This window comes from Mustela lutreola, chromosome 6 (genome assembly GCF_030435805.1).
Source record: "Mustela lutreola isolate mMusLut2 chromosome 6, mMusLut2.pri, whole genome shotgun sequence".
Classification (NCBI taxonomy): Eukaryota; Metazoa; Chordata; class Mammalia; order Carnivora; family Mustelidae; genus Mustela; species Mustela lutreola.
In genome coordinates this window covers 25345838-25373012 of record NC_081295.1, presented here as the reverse complement: position 1 = coordinate 25373012, position 27175 = coordinate 25345838, and the positions used below count along the sequence as shown (strand labels likewise).

Genomic DNA, 27175 nt, shown 5'->3' with positions numbered 1-27175 from the left:
ATCCTTTTAAAGAAACTAAAGTGGCTACAATAGTGAAACAATTAAACAATACTTGCAACGAGGCAAAAGAGGCAAAAAGAGGACTGCGTGGTGTCTTGTACAGTCCTGTTTTTCTTATGTTAGTGAGTGATTCCTAGATTCAGAAGCTGCAAAATTTGGAAATACACCTAATTCCCCTCAAAATGAATGACCCAATACACTGCCTAACCAAGATTCAAATATTAATACTAGTCCTGTTTGCTTACATCTACATAATACAATTGGTGAAAACATCAATCACTACAGATCATGTTATTTAGAAAGAATATAGAATGAATGCCCTACTAGTAAAATGAAACAGGGTAGTTTTAGTCATATACATGTTGTATCTTTTAATAATAACCCTTAAACCTCTAAACTTGAAAGTTCACATCTACTATGAATCTTTCATAACCAAATATGAATACTGCAGGAAATTTTGGACTACCTAAATAATATAATTTTTCCTTCAGAACCCAGAAAAAAAAAAAAACCCTAGTCTGTCAAAATCTAAAACAAAAATAGTAATTTGAAAAACAAAAATACTCCATTAGAGAAAAGTTATAGATTCTATCCAATTCTGATACTTCTCTCTGAACTTCTTAAAATTGTACAAGCTCTACGTAATGCTTTGTAATTTTACAAAACAGACTTTTGCTAGTCCTCATTCTATTCCAGGAATTCTATTTCATCATTCTAGGAATGATTTCATCATTATTTATCAATTATTCCCAACTATGCTAAAAAAAAAAAAAAACACTAAACTAGTAACAATTTGGAAGAATAGTGGCATGCCATTATTCTTCATGCCATAGAAGGATGATATAACAATGCACTCTTCATGTTCTCATTGTTTCACCTAGAATATTACATCAGATTTCAAGGAAGTATAAAGTAAGAATGCAGACACCACTTTTGGAGTCTGCTTTTATCTATCATCAATATAGCTAAAAACTCAAAATGTCTAATTTTCAATGCATAATGGGAAGGAGAGGAAAATCGACAAGGGAAGATGTTACACAATTATTACATAAATCAGAAGGTTTTTACACAGACAACAGTACTTTGGATTTTAATGACAGTAGTAAAATTGATTGCTTAAGTGAAATCTCAGACTATGAGTCATTAGATAATATTCTAGGTGAATTTTACACAATTCAAAAACTAATGAATGAACAATATATTTCTAAAGACATGGTATTCTTAATCCACTTAGTCATTCAACAGCAAGAATTTCATCATATGATATTTTATGACAAGAACCTGAGTCATTTTGTTAAAAAGATGTGACAGTATTTTTTCATCTTTTATGCCATTTGTGCACTGCAATTTATCTGACAGTGAGCAAGAGCTAAAGGCAGATTTGTACCAAAGATGACTAGAAGGAATTATATGATGTAGAAATGAACGAGTATTGAACTGATCATTCTTATTGGCATTTACTAATGTAAACAAGTATTTTACAACAAAATCATGATTTGTCAACAGTTTAAAAATTTCTTTAAGCACTGCTGTTAAGCAAGAAAAGCCAGAAGTCACAATAAACTAAAACCTCTTAGAGGTCTATTTGAATTTATGACAACTAATGAGTAGTTAGTTGCATTCAGAAGACATTGCCCATTTCTGGTATCTATACCTTCAAAACCAGGGAACTATGAAGCGTAAATGTGAATTTGCTCTATCTAAATGCTTTTTAAAATTTCTAATAAAGTTGTCATACACTATTCCTGTATTTTTCTCTAAGTTATTTATAAAATAACTTACATATATATATATATTTTCAAACTTCCCTGGTCTCATGGTAAATGATGACTCTTTTTCCCAATATACTGAAGATTAGGATGAAATTTAAATATTATGGTTTCTAATACTTACATTTAACTATAAATGTATGTAAAGTAACAACATAAAAGCATTCTAAATAACTAGTAATTATCCTGTAATAATCTTTAAAAATAAAACTGCAGTAGAAAGAGCTATTTACTTCCTTCTATTATCAATGTCTACATGTTCAGATTATACGTGGCTGAATGCAGATGTTTATGTCAGAATGATTTTGATGCAAGGATACTAACTCCAAAAAAATATACTATCTGAATTAACTGGTTCCAAGACTGCTTATTTCTGATTAGTCTATTAATATGCAAGTAAATCTGTAACAGAAAACAGAACTGGCAAGAATTAAAGGTACTGAATTTCTCTTACACTATAATCTAATTTACATCAAGGGTTTCAAAAGTACTAATTTGTACAATTCCTCTAAACAGATATTCTACATAGTCTTGTCAGGAGGCTCCTAACCCACAACATAGAAACCACATAAGCCATAAGTGTAAGTAAATCATAATGTAACCATTTATCTCTATGCCGCTACTCCTGCCAATCTAACCTAAATTTAATAGAAAAGGAAGTCGTAAGGATATGAACCTGGAATATATTCCAGAAGAGGGCCCAACTAGTAAGGGTTCACTCTACTGCCCTATAAAAATTCACCATACCAGAACAGTTAGTGTCAGGTCTATTTTCACACTTTATTCGTTTTCTTTCTCTTTCTTAATTGCTCTAGTCTTTTCTAAAATCAATTCTCAAAATGAGTAATATTTTCATTTTTCTTTGCATAAGGTGTTTTTTCTCTACCTTTTATTACTGCTAAAATACATACACACGTACTGGTCACATGTATCGTTAATAACATCTATGTTCCTAAATCAGCCAAGGGTGCTCTCAGTAGTCTAAACATCTGCAGTCAGATAGCAAAGCGGTATTCTAACATCAGCATTGAAAGAAAGCTTCCCCAAATACTAGAGAGAACAGAATGATCGTCCTACTCCATTTCATTGAAATAAAGGCATCCTATCTGTAAGTCTCCTAGTGACTTACTGGAAACAGGATTATATTTCATTGAATAAAAAAGGGTACAAACTGGGGCACCTGGGTGGCTCAATTGGTTAAGCATCCAACTTTTTTTTTTTTTTAAGAGTTTATTTATTTATTTGACAGAGGGAGACAGAGATCACAAGTAGGCAGAAAGGCAGGCAGAGGGAGAGGGAGAAGAAGCAGGCTCTCCGCTGAGCAGAGAGCCCCATGAGGGGCCTGATCCCAGGACTCAGGGAAGGAAGCCGTTTTACCAAATGAGCCACCCAGACGACCTTAAGCATCCAACTCTTGATCTCAGCTCAGGTTTTGATCTCAGGGTCGCAAGTCCAAGCCCCACTGTTAAAAAAATAAAAAAAGAAAAAGGGTACAACTCAAATGTACACCAAGGTAATCTAATGTTTACAATCAATTTTGCCTTGCTTTACCTATGGAACAAACATGAACATCTGTAAGTTAGTACAGTTAGTACTATGTTTCACAGCTTTCTAAACCTATTCTTATGCATGAAAAAGTACAAAAACAGCCAAGGGATACTACCTACCTCAAATGCTAAGTAAGTCACATTTCAAAATTCAAGTTTACAGAATTTATAAAATTTTAGAAATTCAATCTTAGGAAAAGACAATCAATAAGAGAGAAGAACCTGCACAGTATTTATAATTAAGAGGTAATTTTGTTAAAATTTACTTTTGAAATCAGATAGATACAGTATTAAATTCTGGGTCATTCTGCTATGTCTATGTTTAAGATCATCAATGCTTGCTGTTTTGTTTTGTTTTTTTATTCAAAAAGTAGTTTCAACTTCTTACTTTCCAACCATTCCTGAAAATAAGTCAGTTTACACAAAATAATAATATTCTATTAGAGATACTTGCTTTTATAATTGACAAAAAGAAAAGCTTTTTCTAAAATTTATAAGAGCTAACCAGTATTAAGGCATACATACAAAGTGTTCTTTAGAAGAACCAGAAACTGTTCTCTTAAAATAATTCTAATATAAAAGTAAAAAATACAAACTTTGACCACTTGATTTACAGTAAAAAGGAACCTTTACCTTTTAAAATGCAATGTTAGAGCACCCTCTGCTGACTAATCAACTCAAATCACTCTTACCAATAATTAAAAAAGAAAGAAAGAAATCTTTGCATTTGAGTTAGATCAGCACTTTCCATTTACAATGTAATTTTTAAAACTTAAGGAAACAAAGCACTATAGGGGATAAAGTGGTAATCAAATAAAGCCCCCTCAGATTCTCTACAAATCAACAATATACTAAGTACTCATTATGTGTTTGCCACCATTCTTAAATTTTCTATTCTAATATGGATAAATAATGTAAGCAATTTAGAGAGACCATACAGAACCAAAGAAAACGACAATTAACAAATAGAGTATCAGCAAGTATGGTGGAAGATTAAACTGAGACTTTCAAAATCTGGTCCTACTCACTCATTTGAACAAGTTATTTTGTTTATTTCCGCCTCATTTTCATTCACCCACTGAACAAACATTTACTTAGCACCTCTTATGTAGTACTGCTTAAGGTACAAAAGTCCATGCCCAAGTATCTCATGCAGAAATTTAAACAATTGTAATAATAAATAACAAATAGCAGGAGTTAAAGAGTAAGAAGTAATTACCAGTTTATGCTCTTTCTACTTTCTTTTATGAATTATCTAAACTGGTGTTTGATTTCCTTTCTCACTGGAATGTATTTAAAACTCCAAAGAATCATGTATAAGAAAGATGTTATTACCCTACTCAAATAAATGCTCCTCTACTCTTAAGACACTTGCATGGTCTCAAAAGTCTCAAGCCCTATAAAACTTCAGTGGTAGCTGCTTCTCTATAATGATTATCCTATCATCTGAAGCCCACTGCTTAAATGCCAGGTAGATATTGACAGCCTATGACTTCTTGAACACAGGAAGATGACTCCTTTAACTAGGAGGAAACTACTCTAGTTGGGAGCAAAAGGAGGAAAGATGAAGACTTAGCCCAGAGGTCCTGGATTATATTCATACCTCTAGAAGCTATTCCTTCCTCAAATACAAGGAGTAGCTAACAATATGGTCGTTAGTTGCCCCTTATGCAAGCGGAATATGTTCCAAGACCACCCCAAGGATACCTGAAACCACAGACAGTACCCAACTCTACATATGCTACGTTTTCTCCTATACATACAGACTCATGATAAAGTTTCATTTATAAATTAGGCACAGTAAGAGATTAACGACAATAACTTCGAATAGAACAATTATAACAAAAAGTTATAATAACAGTTATGAGTGTGGATGCTCTCTCTCAGAATATCTTACTGTACTGTACTCACCCTTCTTGTGATAATGTGAGATGGTAAAATGCCTACGTGATGAGATGAAGTGAGGTGAATAACATAAGCACGATGACCCAGTGTTAGGCTACTACTGCCAACCTTCTGACAATATGTCAGAGAAGGATCATCTGCTTCCAGACCGTGGCTACTGAGGGTAAATGAAACTACAAAAAGCAAAACCAAAGATAAAGAGGGACTACTGTACTAAAGGAAAGTTTTATCAAAAGCCATGAAATACAATGAGCTTACAGCAAGACATAACCACGAAAGTGACATTATGCATAAAAACTTAACACCCCAAAACCTACAGCAAAGATATGTGAATACAATTACTTTCACATAAACTCTCTAAAAGGAAAAATAATTTTAATTTTTTTACTCCTTAATAAAAGATTCTCAGAAGACATAAATACTAACAAAGAACATGACATATTTAAGCCTGCGGTAACAGAAATGGGTCCAAACATTATTTCTGATATAGAATACAAACTTACAGAATACAAATCTTATCAAATACAAAAAAAAAACCCACCATACAGGATGGATTAAAACAGCAGCTGAAGGATGGCGACCAAGCAATTATTTACTGAAGAGAGTCTGAGGTTTCCCATCTTTTCCAGAGTTTCTCAATTGGGGGTGGTTTTGTACCCCGTCATCTCAGGACACCTGGCAGCACTTTTTATAACCATGACTAGAGGGAATGCTACTAACTCTAGTAGGCAGAGACCAAGGCTGCTACTAAAAGTCCTACAATGTACAGGGTAGCCTTCCCACAGCAAAGAATTACCTAGGTCAAAATGTCAATAGAGCCCTTGTTAAGAGCCCTACTTTACACTAATAAAACTGAAAAGCCTACTGTCAGTCACATGAATTCTTAACAATAAAGTGTATATAACTGATACACATAGAGCAATACAATTTCAATATTCAACTATATAATAACAGATCGAACTGTCGAGAATAGATAGATCCTACTGCTACTCACCCACAATCTTTCCCCCTCCTTCCTTTCCCTCTACTCTCCTGATCCTCGCTCCTCTTATACTTCTTTTAAGCCACCTTCCCATTCCAAAACCTCCAATTCTTCTGAGAAATAAAAAGAAACAGAAAACATTGACTTATCTATGCTGCCTGAGGTCTAAAACTATTCAAGCGTCATAATGAATCTGATAAATGATCATGAAACTTGTCAACAGTGGTTATTTAAAAAATGAATACTATAAAGAACTTCGCCATCCTTTCCCAGAAATGCCTCAAAAGGTTAGATATGTGACCTATAACTCAATACAAAATCTCCTTGCTTCCAAAATCAATAAAAAATATCACTTTGTATGTTTCTAAACCATTATGAAAAATCTACTCACTTGTGGGAATGCCACGTGAGGTGAGTTCCAAGAGTTCACCCCTCACTTCTAAGTAATGCTTATATTCAAGTCAGCTGCACTTGTTAAACATCTCCCAGCTTCCTTTTCTGTGAGTCTCTTTTAAAACTCTTCATATTAATACTCCAGATTTAGAATGCAAGCCCACTTTAAACCTACTTATAGTGTTCATATTTAAGTTCTTGACTTTTTCATTCAACTACATTCATATAGCAGCATTTCAATACCTACATCCCAGCATACCTTGAACCATTTTTTATATTCTTCTCTGTAATTTCTCCAGTTTCATTAAATATTTTTGGAAGCGCAATTTATAAAACTCCCAGTAACAGAGGAAGTACAAAAATACATCATCCATACATGGATAAACCCAGATTTAGGATTTACTTTCAATATGTTTCTTACGAATGACAGAATATCAAAATTATTTTTCACATAAAAAAGAAATCAATGTATTTTAAATACTAAGCCAAGGCTAGATAAAATGTGCATATGGCACTGAATGTGGCAATCAGTTTGAAAGATGCCACTTTAGGTAATCATGGGTATACAAAGATCTGTCATAAAAATTCTGGAGATAGAAGCAAAACTGCATAGTGTCACAGACTGACTTATTCATTAGGGAGTCTTAAATATGTCTGGGGAAAAAAACCATAATCAAATACACTATTATTATGTCACTGAAAAATCTGTTGTTGAAAATATATACAAATCTGTCCGGTCTCCCATGCATCCAAAAGAAGGAAGAAATATTTTCAATAAAATATTTGAACAATAGTTTAAAATTCAGTGTATTATATGAGCTAGACTACTGATTTATTTCTTTATATAACTTTTTAAAAATTGCTTCAGGGCACTATACCTTCATAAAGCTAGCATATACTCAATGCTTAATAATGCAGAAAAATTCACTCACCATTTCAGTGGTGTGCCTTCATATTCAAACCATATCTCACTAATGTCTTCTTGTCTCATAACCTTCTGAAAGTGCTTTTTCACTTTGTCAGTTACCAACGTCAAATAACTTACTCTTGGCAAAAGCAACTGAAATGAAAATTTGTAAAACCGTATTTATTTACTATTTTTCAAAAAAATATATACTAAATAGGTCTTTGAATTTTAAGGAAAAACAGCCATGTTCTTTGCATTATTTTGAATATTCCACACAAAGTCAACTGCTTTTTAAAGCAAATCAAAGGCTAAAGGTTAAGATGTTTTAAATTTCTTTTGAGGTCATTACTTTAAGTAGAGCTTATAGCATAAGTACCCAGAATAAACAACACAAATCTACGTACAATCTTTCTATAATACTTTTCTCCACATAAAAATACAAATGTAATCAGATGTCATGCTCTTTAGGATACCTATTATGTCTATCAAATTTAACTTAAAAATTGATATGATTCACCTGATTTAATTAAACTATTATGAGAAAATAATCAACTCAGTCCTAAGGTACTTCCTCACTTATCAATCGGGACTTCTCAATCGGTCCATCCTATTTTGATAATATACCATGTATTAGCTTAATTGCGATGAAGAACACCTCTTCTATATGAGGCTAAAATAAAGGTAAAAATAAATTCATAAAAAGTACTTACAAAAATACTTCAATGCAGCAACAGAAAAGACTTTAAAGTTTAAAGATCAAACAGAAATTTTCATTTGATGAATAGGGGCCCACTACGATACAATGAATAAAAGAATGGCACAGTGAGAAACAGTATTTGAGGAATATTCTAGCCATGGTAGATATAAAGAAGATAAGATTATAAACTGGAAATCTGTTAAGGAAATATTACATGAAGGGATGGGCATGAAGGAATGGAAAAATGAGAAAGGTATGGAATCAGTCAGAACAGATTTTGGTTATTACTAACCAAGAAACTGAAGGAAAGAAGTAAGTTTAAGATGACTGACTGTTGAGGGTGCCTGGGTGGCTCAGTGGGTTAAGCCGCTGCCTTTGGCTCAGGTCATGATCTCAGGGTCCTGGGATCGAGTCCCGCATCGGGCTCTCTGCTCAGCAGGGAGCCTGCTTCCTCCTCTCTCTCTCTGCCTGCCTCTCTGCCTACTTGTAATCTCTCTCTGTCAAATAAATAAATAAAATCTTTAAAAAAAAAAAAAAAAAGATGACTGACTGTTGAGCCACACATTTAAAGGGCAATAAGGCACAAGTTTAAGGTATAATGCTGGTAGACTGGTCATCTGCCACTGTCCAGCTCCTCCCTTAATCCTGTCTTTATGGAGCCTGGGTCTACTTGGACTTTGGAGAGAAAAGTCTGAGAAGGAATGTTGGACTAGCCTCAACTGGCATAGTTATGAAGGCCACCATTATTTTTCCCCCACCAAAGATATACAGAAAGAAAACATAAGAGAACATTTAAGAAAACTGGTTAGAATTTTATAAAGAACACATGAGTGGACAAAAGGAGGAAAGTGGCAAAAATTTATGTTTTCCCAGGAGATACCCTAGTCATTTCTTGCTTTGCTAAGCTTCTGTCTTTCGCTGGTAAAACTGTTTTATTACTTTCTTTCAGCTGCATTTGAGAGACTAATTCTGCATCATTTTTCATGCTGTTTATTCAGCTATTATGTCTTTTGGTCAGTAAATCAAGTAGAATTATGGGGCTGCGGAATACATACAAAGAGAAATATTCTGGGTAAAGGAACTAATATTTAAACACTGAAGATCAAGATTAACAGGCTCCAACTAGGCAAGAGAACATGACAGTGGTCCTGGGGACAACAGGGCACAGGGGGTGGGAGGTAGCTGGCATGCTCCAGTATGGAAGAGAAGGAACTTACTAATACTAGAAACAAGCTTTTGGATAGCAAAGATGATTCAACAAAACGTAAGTTCCTCCTTTATGAAGAAACAACTAGAATGTGGATTAGGAAAGAAGAAAGGAAACTAATATAGTGTACAAGAAAAAGCACTAGTTGTTTCACAGACAATGGTATCACCTCTAGTTTACATGGCAGTTTAAAAAACTTGTCAAAATCATATTCTATTAAATAAATGGCAAAGAAACGATTCATTAAAATTGGAAATGACAAAATCAAATATAGATGTAACATGGATGTTTCCTAAGAAAGTAAAACAGCATAATCAATCAGCCATTTTTTTTTAAATAAATAAGTACATAGCTGACCCCTGAACAATGTGGTAATTAGGGGCACCAAACCACCACACAGTTCAAAATCTTTATGTGTAACTGCTGACTCTCCAAAAACCTAACTACTAATGGTCTACTGTTGACTAGAAGCCTTACCAATAACAAAGTCAATTAACAGGTATTTTGTATGTATTTTACACTGTAGTCTTATAATAAAAGTAAGAAAATGTTAAGAAATTGTAAGGAAAAGAAAATACATTTAAAGTACTGAACTGTAAAAAAAATCAGCATATAAGTGGACCCACAGAGTTCAAGCCTATGTTAAGAATCAACTGTAATCTGTCAACTGTAAGTTCTATACTAGTAAGTCCAGAACTTTTAACCTCAAATGTCTCTTGGGCATTAAATAGTAATATATCCTATAGAGAATATTAACCTACAAAAATTACAAAAAAAGAGGAAAGACACATCAGAACTGATGAGCATAGATAGCAGCTCCTGATTCTTGGGTGCTGTACTACATGCGTAGGGTTTAAAGTTGCTATAAAGTCCACAAATGATCTTCATGAAATGAAAACTTCTTCACAATAAGGAATGAGGAACCCTAAAATGTAAGCTCCATTAAGACAGGGATTTTTGTTGGTTTCGTTCACTGCTACATTCCAAATGTTCAAGAGTGTCTGCTTTATAGTAGGCACACAATAAATATTTGCTGAATGAATCACAGATCCCAAAGATTAAGTGACATAAAGCCAAAAGTGATAACTAATAAAGAATTTTCATTCTTAAGACAATCTATACTGAAATATACTTGGAATCTTCTATTCTAAATTAGCCTGTTGGAGTAAATTGTAACTAACATAAATACCTGTAGTAGCATTCAGAAATAACACTAAGATTTAAGAATGACTGTATTAGATATAACTTATCTACTTAATAAGTAAAAATGAAAAAAAAAAGTAAAATGACATCATCCTACTGTCTATATTCAGATAGTACCACTCACTGATTTTCTTATGTGTATCTCATTGGTTTACTTTCTTTTAATTATGATAAAATTAATTATGGTAAAATATATCTAGCATAAAATCTGCCATTTTTAAGGGTACAGTCATTGACATTAAATACATTCACAGTGTTGTACAACCATCATCACTATCCATCTTCAGAATTTTTCATCAACCCAAACTCAAATTCTGTATCAATTAATCTAGTAAAACTCCCTCAACTCTTCTCCCCAGGACCTTTGGACTATTCTAGATACCTCATATAAGTGGAATAATGAACTATCTGTCTTTTTGTGTCTGGCCTATTTCACTTCCATTAATGTCTCTGAGGTTAAGTTCTCTCAATATGAAAAGGATTATCCCCCTTTGGGGCAACTGCCAGCTACTTGCAATCTATTGTTCTCTCATTCTTGATTTAGCAATATCAAGAACTCAGTGAGTACTAACACACAAGATCTTTTTTTTCCCTATACAGCTTGTAAGGAATATATGTTTCATATAGCTGTATACATCACTTTGGTTCTGAAACAGGTAGCTGTAATATTACTTTTTATACCAAATCCTAATTTTTCCAGCAATTTTAAATTCTAAAATTAGGGACTTCTAAACCTAGAATGAATATAGAATTAAAATATATTAGAACTCTGTTCCATGTGTGAGGCATCACACCAGGCAATGAAGACAGAGCACTGAATGAGACAAGAGTTCTTGCTCTCACAGAGCTAACAGGCTAGAGAGGTAGTCAGTAAAAACAAAATTACAAATGTGGTGAGTGAAAGGAGAAATAAAGAATGTTATAAGAGCAAGTAGCAATGGAATTTAACTTCATGTAGGGGCTTAGGAAAAACCTGGACAGGATGTCTACGTTAAGGCAACAGCCAGGAGGTAAAGAGGACTCAAACATGGGTGTTGTGGATGTCTGGTTCTGCTGCAGATTATAGAGGAAGCAGCTATATGTGGGAGATCCTGCTGCTCATTATAGAGGAAACTGCAAGAAGGCATGGAATGAGTCTAGAAAGACAAAGACTGGCACAATGAGGAACCATAAGTTGAAAATGACAGTAGTATAGAGGGTTGAGGTAGAACAGTACTAAAGAAGCAAGTCATGGAGAAAGTTGTTAACTACACGAAGGATCCTAAAGATGACGAAAGGCTACTAAAGGTTTTAAGCAGGCAGATGACAGGACCAGATACGTGTTTTGAAAAGATGACTCTAACTGCAAACTGAAAATGGAAAGAGGGCAAGAATGAAACTAGGGAGATTACTTAATACTATGAAATTCCATCGGTTTTTACATGGTGGTCTAAACTAGGCTGTAGCAATGGGTATGGAAGAAACCGGGTAAGTTTCAAAGATATTTTGACACGTGAAATCAGATGGACTAAGTTATTAACTGAATGCCTGGGATACAGGAGAAGTAAGCAACAAGGATGAGTCCTTTCTTAATTACTGTTAAGAGTTATTAATTAACTAGGTCTACTTGCAAAAAGAGGAAGGAATTATAGCAGATGACCAGTCTGTGTGGAGGTAATGATGATGTGTCCAGTTTCAAAACACTCAGTTTGATATCCAGCAGACATACACATAGGTCTGGAGTTCAGGAGAAAAATCTTGGGTGTTGTCAAAATAAATACAAGGAGTTTTAGCTCAAGAAAGAGATAAAAATGGATGATAACTCCAGAGGGGATAAAGTGAAGGGGGGTGAAAAAAGGCAAGGCCCCAAGGAATGTCAACATTGAGAAACAAGCAGAAAGAAAGAGATCTGGCAAAGGAGTCCAAAAAGCCCTCAGAAATATAGAAGCAAAACCAGAATTAAGAAACATTGCAGAGCAAGAGAGAACAGTGCCACAAAATGGAGAAAACAGACAACAATATTAAAACACCACTGAGAGATCAAGCAAATGAAAAGTCAAAAACAGACTCAAAGTTTGGCAAAAAAGATGTCATTAGTGACTTCAGCAAAGACTGTTCTGTTGGAGTAGAATGAAACTGTGATTCCAGTAAAGTAAGTGGGAGGTGGGAAGGAGACCACCTTTTTAATAAGTCTGGCCAGGAATGGAAAGCAAGAGACTGAAAGAGAGATGGGGTCAACAGAGGATTGTTTTAGGGTACGAAGGATGTAAGATTATATAAATGTTGCAAAAAAGGAGCTGGTAGGTAGAAGATGAAAGGAAAAGAAAGAAGGCAGGGGTGGAGGTAGGAGAATATGAGAAACCACCATCTTCCTGAGGATGGTGGGAAGATGGGATCCAGAGCAGAAAGAGAAGGCGAGGGCTTGCCTTGGAGGAAGGACACCTCTTCCACTATGAGAGCAGTCGTCAATATGTGTGAGTTCAGATGTGTTTAGAAGACTTGGTGCCAGAAGGTTAAGGAAGCAGGAAGTGAGGTTACCTGTTAAGAGTGAAAAATAAGGCCAGGGCTCAGAGAAATAGTTTTGGAGAAGAACAGAGAGAGCTAAGGAAACATAAAAGGACCACTGTGTAATGTTTAGGGTCCACTCAGATTTATGAGTGATTTTCTCTTGTAACAAGTCAAAAATATGAATGCATATTGGTATGTATGCTTTTACATTAGATAATCTAAATGAAAGTCAACAGTTTAAATAAATGTAAGAAAAACAACAGAAACCGAAAGACTGCCTAGTTTCTAACACTTTTTCTTCCTAATATTCCCCGCAAAATAAGACACAATGCTCTGACATAGATATGGGATATAGGCTGAAAGGAGATTATGTAGAGGCAACAAATCAAAATGCAGAAATAGGAATGTATTTAAATTAATATTCTTTTCCATAGGAAAACAGACTCTTTGAATAATAATTTAATTTATAAATTTGGTATGAGTAAATATGTTTAAACCTCGTTTCTAAGAAACAAGGAATAAGCGCTATAAAAAATAAACTACAGGGGCGCCTGGGTGGCTCAGTGGGTTGAGGCCTCTGCCTTCGGCTCGGGTCATGATCCCAGGGTCCTGGGATCGAGCCCCGCATTGGGGTCTCTGCTCGGCGGGGAGCCTGCTTCCTCCTCTCTCTCTGCCTGTCTCTCTGCCTCCTTGTGATCTCTGTCTGTCAAATAAAGAAATAAAATCTTTAAAAAAATAAAATAAAATAAAATAAATAAACTACAGAAGCACCTGGCTGGCTCAATCAGAGCCAGGGTCTTGATCTCAACATCATGAGGTCAAGCTCCACACTGGATTTGAGATTGTTTAAAAATAAAATCTTTTAGAAAAAGAAAAAAAAAACAACTACATTTCATTCACCTATCCTTTCTACACAACCACCTGAACATGAGTGGACTTTTCAGGCCACAGTGATAATCCTATTAATCACCTCACCTAAGTTTTGAGAATGTCCGGGAAAGAGGTTTACTGCCTCCTAGGTTATGATATTTTTACCTCATTTCATCTGGAATCTTTACAATACTATCATCATTATAAAGTAACACAATTAAAAATACATTTAAGCGTAATTTACAACTAAGACACATGTAAACCAAAACCAGACTGTCACTATCATCCTCATTTATAATTCTAAGACTAACCACTGCTGAGGTTTTCCTGTATTTTCTTCCTGCAAGTAGTAATTTATATTTAATTATGTATGTATGTATATAAAGAGCAAAATACAGGTGATGCCACATGGTTTTAAACTGTAGCTTTTTATTTAGTATTTTTTATATGCCTGTCACCTGATATTTTTCAAAAACATAGTCATAATTACTATATGAAGTTCCTTTGGGTGAAAAATTAGGGGAAACTGTATTTCAAAAAAATTATCAGTTAAACAAAAGAGCTTTCTTCCTCCTATAGATATCCCCAATACTTATTGCCATTTTCAATTCAATTAGAGACAGCTAGAAAACAACTTAACGCTCCACTCTCACAACAAACTTTTTATATTTTACAGATTTCATACATAAAGAAGAAAAAATATATTCTTTACTTGGATTCTTTTTAAACTACAAGAAGCTGTCAAACATTGTATTTTGACTTAAAAGTAAACAGACTTAAATTACATATTTCTCATATTTGCCACTTTGACCAACTAGACACATATATTCTTTTGTTTAGTTATAATTAGAAAGGCACCAGAGGCTAAAGTTTTAATTAAACTAACAGAAACTAGTTTGGAAACAAAACATAAGTGATATCCTAACATATATTATAGAAAGAGAAGGAAAAAAAATATACCTAGCAAGTGAAATTCTTCTAAAAATAAACTGTGACATTTGGTTTTTAACTACGGAAATTTTTCTAAAAGCAGAAAACTGTCGAGATTTCCAAAGTTAAAATGACTCAAAAGTATATATTCAGTTATGATAACCTTAATACTAATAACAAAAGACTGCCCAATTTCTCTGAAATTATTTTCTGTAAGAAAACCCAAAGAGACAATTTAAAACAAAATCCCAACGTGAATATATGAGACTCTCATGCACTGAGTGCCTACAACTTGCATGACCTATGCCAGATGCTGAGGATACACAGAGAAAAGCGAAAGCGCTCCTATACCCAAAAAGTAAGTGTATGGGGCTCCTTAAGTAGCTTCCTCCATCAGTCTGACTTCCCATGGCTGGAGCAGGCTGAGGAGCAGTGTTACTCCTCAAACAGATAAGGGAGAAAGCAAAGGGCAAGCTTTATTAAAGCAAAACAAGAAAGTCCAACACCACAAATAAATCTTCACTTTTCCAGATATTCCTAGGTAAATAATACTATGTGTACCTGAGACAAAACTAAAATAATGACAACTGAGAATGCCTTTGTCTATTAGGGCCTATTCAGTAAAAAAAGCAAAATACTATCATTTCTGATTGACAGATGCTCAAGTTTGGATTATATGTGCACTTAGAAAAGGAAAATGAGCAGGTTATAATCACAAGATATTTGATATTGCTTTCTAGAACAGATGACACTAGTTCAAACCTACAAGTCTACATACAGTAATTTGTTATTATGTATTTTATATAACACACTTTAGCTTATCAACATATGAAAACACACACATTCACATGTTCATTGAGCTATAAAAAGGAATTTAGTAAATAGTTGCTTGGAACCACTTAAATACAGAAGAACCAAATCTGAGCCTATTACTTTCAAAATTGTTCCTATAACAATATAACTTATAATTGTATATATTCATGAAAAAAGAACGTCAAGGAGGTCCCATAATCAACACATCAACAGCAGTTTTTCCCCTCTGGGTGGTAGGATTAGAGGTAATTTTTATTTCCCTCCTTTTCCTGATATGTGTTCTCTAATTTTTTTCCATAATCAGCAAGTATTAATTGTATATAAAATGTTGGGTTACAGCCTCCAGGTTCTTAGAGCTTCATTTACAAAAACGGACAAAGGCAGATATCCCATTTTCCATCATCAACATACTTACATAATACGGTTCTGCCTCCCGTTCAGTTATCTCATCCTGATACAGGGTGAAGCAAGTTGGAATTCGTCCAAACCAGACATCTCGAAGCACATCTTTGTCATCTGTCATTCTTCCAGTGGTTAAAGCAGTGCATATAGGCTATATTCTTTTTTCCACACAAAGCCAAACTGAAAATAAAACAAAGAGCATTAGTTAGATCCTTGCAAGGATAAATGAACATGTTCTAGAACAAAGAAAGATTATAGGAAAAATGGATGCCATTAACAATCATTCATTTCAAAAAACTGTGTGATCAACATTCTTTAGAATGAACGCAAAATCAGCACAAATAAATTATAAATGCAGAGCTATTATTTATTTAAAAGGATCATAGAAGTAATTCAAAATAACGTGTGCTAACTTATGCACCTAATGAACTACAGCCAAAGTGAAACTATACTTGTAACGTTCTCTCAAGCCCCAGGAGAGTCTATTGCTCATCTAAAGTGAAGTTTATCTATATCCTTATGGTCCCTTATAGCCCAATTCCAAACTATTATCCCCACAATTATCCCTGCCCCACCTAATATATTCAACCTCTCCTTCTCCATCTAGATAGTTTGCTTTTGCTGGGGAAAAAAAAATATGCACTTGTGCGCACACACATATATCCTGGAAAAAAACTTTGTATAGACCTATTTTCTTTCTAATTTCATCCTGTCCACGGTTTGGTTCCACCAATATTTCCAATCTTATTTACTATACTTCTTTTTGTAAACTTTCTAGCAGAACTATCCATTTAAATACCTTGCTCTCTGTCTTACCATTCTCCCTAATACGCTCATTTCCCACCTTCAAATCCTACCCACTCTGCAAACCCAGCTCCAATCCTCTACCACCAGGAGTAGTAGTAAATGTTTCTACACTAACTAAAGTATTCTCTATCCCACATATATAGCACTAAATCTGCAAACTGAAATATTTTGGCTATGATGGAAAAATATGGCTTTTGACCTCTGTAATATCCAAGTGTCTTCCAGTACTAATACTTCACAACTAGGTAACAGTGTAATATACAGTATGAGTAAATGCAGAAATAAACACTGTCAGGACCTGGACACTGAGATTCCATATCCTTCTACATATATATGTACAAAGATATAGATACACAGATATATGATATATATCTTACATAAAATATATATAGATATTTAAGATATAGATACACACACACACACATCTCCCATCTTTCATTGACTAGCATATCCTATGGCAATATTTTAAATAACCATATCAGTTTAGCCAAATACCAATTACTAACACTGAATTATTCAAGGAGCTTTTCTCTCTTTTCTCATCCACTGACCAATGCCAAGCACATCAAGATTGCCATTCAAAAAAAAAGATTGTCAAAGATACAAAAACTCAAGAGTTCTGAATTTTGTATCACTATAATTAAGTACACCTTGGAAGTCAACTGGATGCAACATTATCTACAGGTAAATAAACTGAAAGAGGTGAAAAAAATCTGTCCAACATCACAAGAGCACTTAGTTAACAGTTAAACCAGGATAAACATTACAAGACCACTAAAGTAACAGTGAAACCAGGATAACAAATCTGGTCACTGAGTTACTGAACCGAGTCTAGTGCTCTTTCTGGCATAATGCAGTTTTAATTTTTGTTAAAGTACATCCATAAAAGTCACCATTTTAAGCAAGTGATACAAGCGTTCACACTTCATATAACTCCACCCTGATACACTTCAAATTCAAACAACATACTGAGTTTCTCTGCGGAGAATTTCCAAGTTTACATATAACACAAAATATAATACTGAAAGAAAAGACCTCGCTATTTCTAGATTACGTTAATATCTTGTTCTTTATGAATAAATCTACTGATGACAAAGAATAATGAAATCCAAGTTATGGCAAATAAGTAAATCTAATCTAATACAACCGGTGGTAAGCAATGGTTTCTTTAACTATAATACACCCAATTAACCATTAGCTAGAACTAAGATTCCTCTCTAGCTCACAAAGAACAAGAACTTGAGACAAAGAGTTCCTTTCCTAAGAGATTTTAAGAACATTTAAATACAATTTTAAAGCCAAAAGTCTCTAATCAATATTGTCACACTGGATAATTTTTCTGCCTCAGAAAAAAATAGGTAGACAATATAATTCAAAGGAAAATTAAAAATTAAAGTGGGTATGGCCACTTAAAGTTCTTTCCTTCTCCAACCACTATCCTCTCAAGAAGGATTCCAAGACACCATTTGAATCTTGTTTATCAACAGGGAGGGGTTATCATAAATAAAAATATTATAGATTTGGGTATGGCTCCCTCTCTCCCCTCTACTCTGCCCAATGACAACACTTGACCACCCTGCTTTTTCTTTCCATGGCACTGTCTTCTGCTTCTTCCTTTCATGTGTCAGAAACAATAAAAAGAAGTGACCAACGTCTCCCTTTTCTCTTTGTTTCTGGGAGTCTCTCCCCAACAATGATGGAAGTATGGACTTACCTTTTACTGGTTTTATACCTAAAATCCCACTGCAAAACTCTGGTAAACATAAGACTTTACCAAAGTTCTAAGGTAGGATTTTAGGTACAGAACTCAGTACCTTATTTCCCATATAGCACTGTTTCTTATGTATATATACCTTACAGGACCTCAAGGGAAGATCTGACTGAGCCAAGGCAGCTGAAGGTGCTATGTGATAGTCAATACAAATTTTACAAAACAACAGAAATCTCTAAATAGATTTATGAAAACTTCAAACAATGTCACTGTGTCAAACTACACAGATCCAAATTTATAGCATCATAAAATGTTAGTCTTTCTATATTAATAAATATTCATGTATAATGAATTATGTAAAAAAGCATGCAAATACACTTAACTAAACAACATCCCAAAAAAACAGCTGATACACTGATACAACTAAAGGATATATTAAATCGTATTTTTTAAATCAGAAGCAGAAAAACAGAATTTAACTCTTAAGAGGCACTACAATATGGGGGTTCAAAATATAGAATATGGAGCCAGACTGCCTGGATTCAAAACCTAGCTTTATCACCAACTCTGTGACCTCAAGTAAGTCAATTAACTTCTCTGTGCCTCAGCTTTCTCATCTGTAAAATGTGAATAACAGCACTTACCCCATAAAATACGTAACAAAAATCAAATCAATACATGTAAAGCACTTAGGACAATGCCCATAATACGTACTATGAAGTATCTATCATAATTTACAGAACCAACAAGAGCATGTCTCAAAATTAAACATGGTGGGACATCTGGGTGGCGCAGTCAGTTGGGCATCCAACTCTTGGTCTGGCTCAGGACCTGATCCTAAGATTGAGTCCCATGTCCAGCTCCATGTTCAGGGCAGAGCCTGCTTCATATTCTCTCTCCCTCTATGACCCTCCCACTCATACTTGCATGGGCTTGCTCTTTCTAATAAATAAATCTTTTTTTTTTTTTAAATTGAACACTTCTATTAACACTCAATATAGAGTCAATCAATATTTGGTCATTTCCTATGCCCAACTGTGTGGCAGATGCTGAGGACATCCAAGATGATGATGGTAGTGACAATAACAACTTTTTTAAAAAACCTCAGGCATTGTCCAGAAGATATTATCTCCTAACCTAGTAAACATACCATAAACTTTCATATCTTTTCTATGGCTTTGTTCATGCTGGTGGCTCCTTACCCTAAAGCAGCCTTCCCTACCCTGTCTTCTGACTTAAACATTCTCTAGGACCCAGCTCAAAATAGCCTTTTTTTTTTTTTGGAAGATTTTATTTATTTGACAGAGAGAGAGAGAGAGAGAGAGGGAACACAAGCAGGAGAGTGGGAGAAGGAGAAGCAGGCTTCCAGCCAAGCAGGGAGCCCGATGCAGAGCTTGAGCCCAACACCTGGGCCAAAGGCAGCCGCTTAACAACTGAGCCACCCAGGCACCCCAACAGCCTTTCTTTTATGCATAACTCAAGTGAAACATTTCTTTTCTTTTCTCACTGCACTTTCACTTTTACAACACTTATAAAGTTACAGCAAAGGTTTTTAATCTCTGATTTCCAATCTCATATTCTTTCATTTATGTCATACAAGTTGCCAACAACCTTCCAACTCCAAAATGTCCATGGTTATAATTAAATGCTATTTTATGAAAGCTTTCATAGGGGAATAGGGTGGAAAGGAAGAAGAAAAATATTAATATCCCCTATAGTGTTCAGGGAAGAATTTAAAAGATACGGAACTTAAAGAATGTGTAGAATATTAAAAAAAAGAATGAGCATACGCAGAATGGGTATAATATTCAATAGGTAAAATATGGAATAAAGATACTCCAAGCAGGGCAAAATAGCATCAACAAAGGAAGAAAGCGCGCAGGAGCAATGTACATGACAATTTTTTAGGAAACTGTGTTGGGAGGGGTAGTAGATAATGAAAGAGCTGACACAGTGACATGTTATCACCTGGGATCCCAGGCAAGTCACTTTCCTACAAGGGTTTCCTCACTTTTGAAATTCACCAGTTTGTTCTGGGGGGAAAAAAAATCTAGAGACTCTCTGACATGGTACTGACACATACTAAGAGCTGAGAAATAATAGCAATTATTATTTCTCTACTGTCAAATCCATAAATGTAAAGTGAAACTAGATCATGAAGCATACCAAATAGAAGACTGTGGGTTCTCAATTACATCGAACAAGCCTACAAAGCCTGTAAGGTTTTATAACAGTGAGATTAAAACAACTACCTAGTAACAGTGCACAAAAGGAGATCTCAAGTCAGAGAAAGGGTAGCCAGGAAGCAATTTCAACACTAAGGCATAAAATAATGAGTGCTTGACCTATACTGGTAGCAGTGGATAGATGAAAGACAGATATGAGGTCTTTCCAAGGAAGAATGAATAGAAGTTAATGAAAAACTGGCTGAAGGATAACGAACAAGGACAAGGAAGATTTAAATGCCAACAGCAGGCAATTCAGATAGATAGTTAAGGGGTTTTTAAAATCAGACTGACATGGGTTTAAACCCAGACTTCTACCTGTAAGCTGTGTGTCCTAGTATCCCGACACCTTTGAACCTTATATTTGTAGAAGATAATTCTCATTTCACAGGGCTGTTAGGTGGTTAGCACTAGTGACCACTCAATAAATGACATATGTACTTAATACATGATTTCCTCACGCCTCCATGACCTGTCTCCTTAAACACCCTTGGTCCTCTTCTTTTTGGCCAATTCTTACTCTTCTTTTAAGAGTCAGCGTAACATCAGCTCCTTGGGAAGCTTTCCACTAAGCAATCTCCAATCTAATTACTTCTATAATAGCATGTTATAACCATGCACTGTAGTTATGTTTATCTTATCTCTCTCTTGCCTGTCCTCACATTGAACTGTGAGTTCACTGACAGCAGAAGCAGAGTCATATTTATTTTATATCCTCAATATTAGCATAATTAGCACATAGCAGGCTCTGGAATTTTTGTGAAACAGTTAAAAAATGTATAAAATATATAAATTTTAAAGTTACACTAGCTACTTAAGAAAATTTTCCACCTTAACTCTTCTCCAAATCAGTATAATCATTCTTTAAAATCAGTAAATTTCATTATTTTGCAAGATTATTTCCCCCTCTCATACGTACACTACAATTTCATGACCATGCATCCAATTAGAAGGCAATATTTTGGAAGCATAGAAATCACAACCCATGATGCAGTCTACTCGAAGTAAGCTTGTGGAGGACAGGGCCATTTCCTGACTGCAGCATTCTCTGCAACTAACTCAAGGCCTGGAACAAAGCAGGTTGCCAGCCAACAATATTTAGCAAACAGCACAAGAAGTATAATAAAAATATAATGCACAATTACTAGACTCTTTCACACTACAAATCAAGAAAGGCTAACCTATTACTTGAAGCTATTCTGCTGACACAATCTCCAACTACCTAGAAACTACTTAAAATATCAAATAACTACTGGTAGTAAATTTGAAAACATCTAAAAATAATCTATGCTGGCAGGTCTCCTTTTAAATTCATGAACACTAACCTCAAAAGTAGGCCCTGAGTACTGACCAGCATGCCTACATTTTCAGAGTCCATTTATTCTCCTAGATCACTATTTCATTATCATCACATGATCTGTCCTAGATCACCATTTCATTATCTCCTCTAATTTTCGCATCTCCTCTCTCACTTTCTCACAGCTAATGAGCTAGCTTTCTATTTCCTTCTATGCTGTTACTAAGGACGAGTGGTTATCAACAGGGGTTTTAATGAATGGCCCAACCACCATCCTGGGAGAATAGCTCCTAAATCTCTTCCACCTCCTGCCACTGCTGAAGTGCACAAGGACTCAGTCCTTGAGCCACACTTTGGAGATCTCTCATGACTTTTTAAATATCATTTATACATTAACAATTCCCACATTTATCTCTTCATCCCAGACTTCTCTTATAAACTCCAGTTTTATAGATACTATGCAATATGGACATTTCATTTAAAAATTCAACATGTACAAACAAAAAATGATTTCAGACTTTCCTCCCTCACCTCCCTGTTATTCTGTGGTCTTCCCCAAACCACAAAGTGATAACTATTGCTAAGGCCACCTATCTTGGAGTCATCCTTGACCCTTCTTTATACCTCCTGCTTTAGCTTAGACACAAGTCCAGAACCTGGCCATTTCTCACCATCATCACTATTATCACACTGATCCATGTCACCTTTACCTTAAACCTGGATAAATAGGCTACTAAGGGGTCTCACTATTTCTGCCCTTCCTAAAAGACAGACAACATAGCAATCAGAAAAATCCTTCTAAATCTAAGGCAGATGAGTTTACTCCTTTACTCAAATCCTATCATCCCATTCGACGCAGAAACTAAAGTTCTAACAAAGTCCTACAAGGCTGTATATGACCTGGCCCCATTCTAACCTGATTAGCTACTTCTCCCCTTTTTTGCTCACTCAGTTCCAGCCAAACTAGCTGGTATATTCCTGCCTTAGGGACTTTGTGATCGGTCTAATGGTTCATTCAACTACATCCACATGAAATCCTTCTTTATCACTTTTAGGTCTCCAAATATCTTTTCTAAAGCCACCGCAGCAATTTCCTATGCAGGCCACCAACATTCCTTGTTACCCTTCACAAATTTATTATTTCTAGCACTTTCACCACCTGATATTTTAAAATTAATTTTTACATTAATATCTTTCCCTCTCACCCTCCAAGTGAACTTCATGATGGTAAGCATTTTTATTGTTTTGTCCACTGCTTACTATTATATTTACTTTTTTTCAGTGTGAGGTACATAACAGGCACTCAGTATTTATTAAATTAATAAAGCAAACCTACACTTGAGAATGTACATTATTCTAAAAACAGTCGTAGTCATATAGTACCATTCCATTCACTTCCCCCAGTTTTAACCAGTATACCTTTGAAGATCAGAACACATACTCAAAATCCAGCATAAAGCTCTAAAATTCACCTCAACTGCTACCCTCAGCCCAACATCTTTACTTTCAAATTCAAAATTCATCCAACAAATCCATCTATGGAAATCACAAACAATTCAGTTCAAATCCAAGTACCCAGCTCAAAAGACTGAAATTTATCACGTGGATTCTGGAAGGCCTTGGAAGTTCAGCGATGTTTGTTGACAGTCCCTTGAGTTCTGGTTGCTGCTGAAGACATGCTGTGCCTCACCACCCTTGAGAAAAATCTAGAACCAATCCAGTTTCTCTACGTTCCTCCAGTTTCAGGTATGATTTGAAAATAATCCAAAGTATAAAGGATGTGAAAGTTCTTTGCCAACAGAAAACGACTTTGTCAGCACTAAATATTATTATTTCTAATAATAATAAAGATATTATTAGAAAAATGAGAATGAATGCCGTTGAGAAAATAAACTGGAGGAATCACCCACTAAATTTGGATAGAATCGAACTGCCTGTAAAATAATTACAATTTAAATAACTGTTCCACGAAAAATGCACACGTCTTTGAACTAAACTCCAGAGCCTGCGATAAGACGCCACGCTTCCTACTTTCATCAGGAACTGAGATATTCCCAGAAAGATCACACAGGCTACACCCTCAGGCCTGCCCAAGGTCCTCGGGGGCGGCGTCTGGCCAACCCCACCTCCCCCGGAGGAACCACCTTCACCCGCCACCGCCGCCCGGGGGAGCGCTCCTCTAGCCCGCCACTCGCCCCTCCCTCTTACCACACCTACCTGACACCTCCCCAGCCCTTCTCCTCCGGGCATTTCCCCACACTAGGAAGACGAGGAGACGCGCACACACACACACACATACACACACAATCACACACACCCTACCAGAAACGCCAGCTCCTTCTCCGGCTTCCCGCACCGGTGAGGACGCTCGGATCCCGGGCTCTGGTAGGGCGCCGGCGCAGGGGGCTTAACACACTGTCCCGCAGAGGCGCGCGAGCCTGGAGTCCCGAGAGCCCGCGCAGCCGCAGAAGGCAGCGCCGCGGAGGTCGGAGCAGAGCCCTACTGCACTTCCGCCCTCCGGTATCCAGCCAATACAACCCGCAGCGCCCCGGGGCCTTGGAAGCCCACAGCAAGTCCAGTCACTCTCGGCGCCCGGAGATGACGTCACTGGATCCCACGTGGCCCGCACTCCACCCTCCGCTTTCCGCCCAACCCCGGGAGGAGGCCCGAGCCGCTCCTGAGCATGCGCAAACAGAGCGGAGCGCTCGAATAGGGGGCATCAAACCACTGGCAAGTTTTCAGCTTAATACCCATTTAGGGAGTCTCGTGCTTTGGGCATAGTCATTGGTCTTGGAGGCTAATGTAAGTTCTGCAAGAGTAGAGACTTTCAGAACAGCTGAGACGGTGCCTCGCAGAACTTGACTACAGCCTCTCTTTCCTGGCTTCACAGAATAATATTAAAAAATGGTTTTCAAAGTATTTTCTCATTTGGTCTTCTCAACTTTGTCAGACCCACAGCAGGGATTAATAGCGGTATTTAATAAAAGAAGACTATACATGAGTAGTGAAGCCATCTCACCCAACCAATAGGGCATAGCTATATGTTTATGTTCATGAAAATAGAAGCAATTAAAAAACTAACTCCTAGGGGCGCCTGGGTGGCTCGGTGGGTTAAAGCCTTCGGCTCAGGTGATGATCTCAGGGTCCTGGGATCCAGCCCTGCATCGGGCTCTCTGCTCAGTGGGGAGCCTGCTTCTCCCTATCTGCCTGCCTCTCTGCATACTTGTGATCTTTCACTCTGTGTGTCAAAAAAATAAATAAAATCTTTAAAAAAAAAAAAAACTGACTCCTAAGAGTGTTTAATTTGATCTATCTATAAGTCTTAACTGGGTATTCAACATCTAATCATGCATGCCGTACAACATAATTCTATACATGCTAGATAAATATTGTGCTGAGACTCAAAATAGGTTCCTGGTCATTGGGAATTTTAGAGAAATCCTAGTAGTAGCCACAGGATTCTCTTAAAAAGAGGAATCTTCTTGGAGATAACTAGTCCAGTGATTTTCAAATGATGAGTCACAACCTATTGGTGGGTCATCAAATCAAGTTGGTGGATCATGACTGCCATTTTTTTTAATGAAATAAAGTAGAAAATATTGGCATCCTTCACATAGATTACGGGTAAATATTGTTTCCTGAAATTTTTACTTCAGAATATATGTGGTTAAGAATGTGAAATACATTTCTTGGTATAAATAGCAGTCCAAAAAATTTGAAAGCCATAGTCTGGTCCACTCCTCCTTCTTAATGCAGAAATCCCCTCTATAGTGTCCCCAGTAGATGCCATTAGCCTCTGAAAAAAAGCTTTTGGAATTAGGATGCCCCACTGTGTGACAGACTAACCTCCTCTTGGATGAACTGACCATCATGACCACTCTGTGACTTGAAGCCTTCTTGAGCATCCTCCACACATGCATTCTTTGTCTTTGTTTAGCCAGACTATACTCCCCAGCCTTTCGGGTCTTACAAGAAGTGGGATCTTGCAGCCACCCAAGACACACTTCTGTCAGTAAGTCCCCTTAATAAATCATTTCTCATAAAGCTGGACTTACCACCATTTTCTTTGGGCTTAAGTTTCCTTCAGCCTTTGAAGGTCATCTGCCTATACCTCCCCTTCACAAAACACCAACCTTCCCAATGATAGCCAAAGCTGTATGAAATTTCCTTGGTAATATATCCAAAATATTAGATGGATTTATGGGTAAATAGAGGAATGGGTAGCTGGGTAAATATTTGATAATGCATAAAACGTTAATAATAGAATCTTGGCGGTAAGTATACAGTTATTTGCTGTAAGATTCTTTTAACTTTGCTAATTGTTTGAAAAACATAATAATAATAAAATGTTGAGGGAAAACTATGGAGAACCTAATAGGAAGAAAGTTATTACATTGGCTAAAATCCAGCTTCCTGTGACTTTTAAGAATTGACCATATTTTCTTCCTTTCTTCCCTTGTCCTTTCCCAACCTTGTGACTACAACCTACAATAGAAGTCTCTAACCCCTATTCTAGTAGCACTTCCGGTATGAAAAAATCGCTCTCATGCCCCTCGCTTGGGGCTAACAAATGTCACTTCTTTCAGCCAATCTTCACATGACAGAACTTCTCCTCTGGACATGGTCCAGTTATTAGTGTCCCTATTAAATAGTTATACTCTTTCTCATCTCATGATTATGCTCCTTGAGCAAAAATGTGGGGAAAAGAGGGCTTCTATATTTGTTCTCTGTCATTTCTATTTGTCAACATTATGTCTTACCTCTCAGTGGCAGTGTATCTTTCAAATTTTTGTTCTATGAAGATAACTCTTAAAAAGCTCTTTTGACTAACCTTACCATTTCCCCCAAGCCTCAACTCATTCTGGGTTACTCTCAGGCAGCTACCTGAATTCTGTGAACTTGCTTCTAAAGTCCTCCAAAATTCTGAATTCAAAGGAGAGACTCCAGACTAGTCTCTGATAATAACGTGCTTTCTTTCCCTCTCGCTATAATTGCCTGCACTTGTAAAGCCTGCTTTTTATTT

The 27175-nt window shown here is 36.1% G+C and overlaps 1 protein-coding gene across 4 annotated transcripts in view; it reads right to left on the bottom strand.

Annotated features, from left to right (window-relative positions):
• The window catches only part of ATG5 (autophagy related 5), a 124535-nt gene extending 99936 nt beyond the window's left edge, over window positions 1-24599 (bottom strand). For 2 of the 4 annotated variants that reach the window (XM_059176971.1, XM_059176974.1), the window contains exons 1-3: window positions 24454-24596; window positions 16126-16270; window positions 7529-7656 (exon numbers count right to left, since the gene is read on the bottom strand). In XM_059176971.1, coding sequence (XP_059032954.1) covers window positions 7529-7656; window positions 16126-16233 — 236 coding nt within the window. In that variant the 5' untranslated portion in view covers window positions 16234-16270; window positions 24454-24596. Of the gene's footprint in view, window positions 1-7528; window positions 7657-16125; window positions 16293-24453 lie in introns of those variants that run through there. The other 2 variants (XM_059176972.1, XM_059176973.1) reach the window with 2 other exon arrangements.
• Window positions 24600-27175: the final 2576 nt, after the last annotated feature.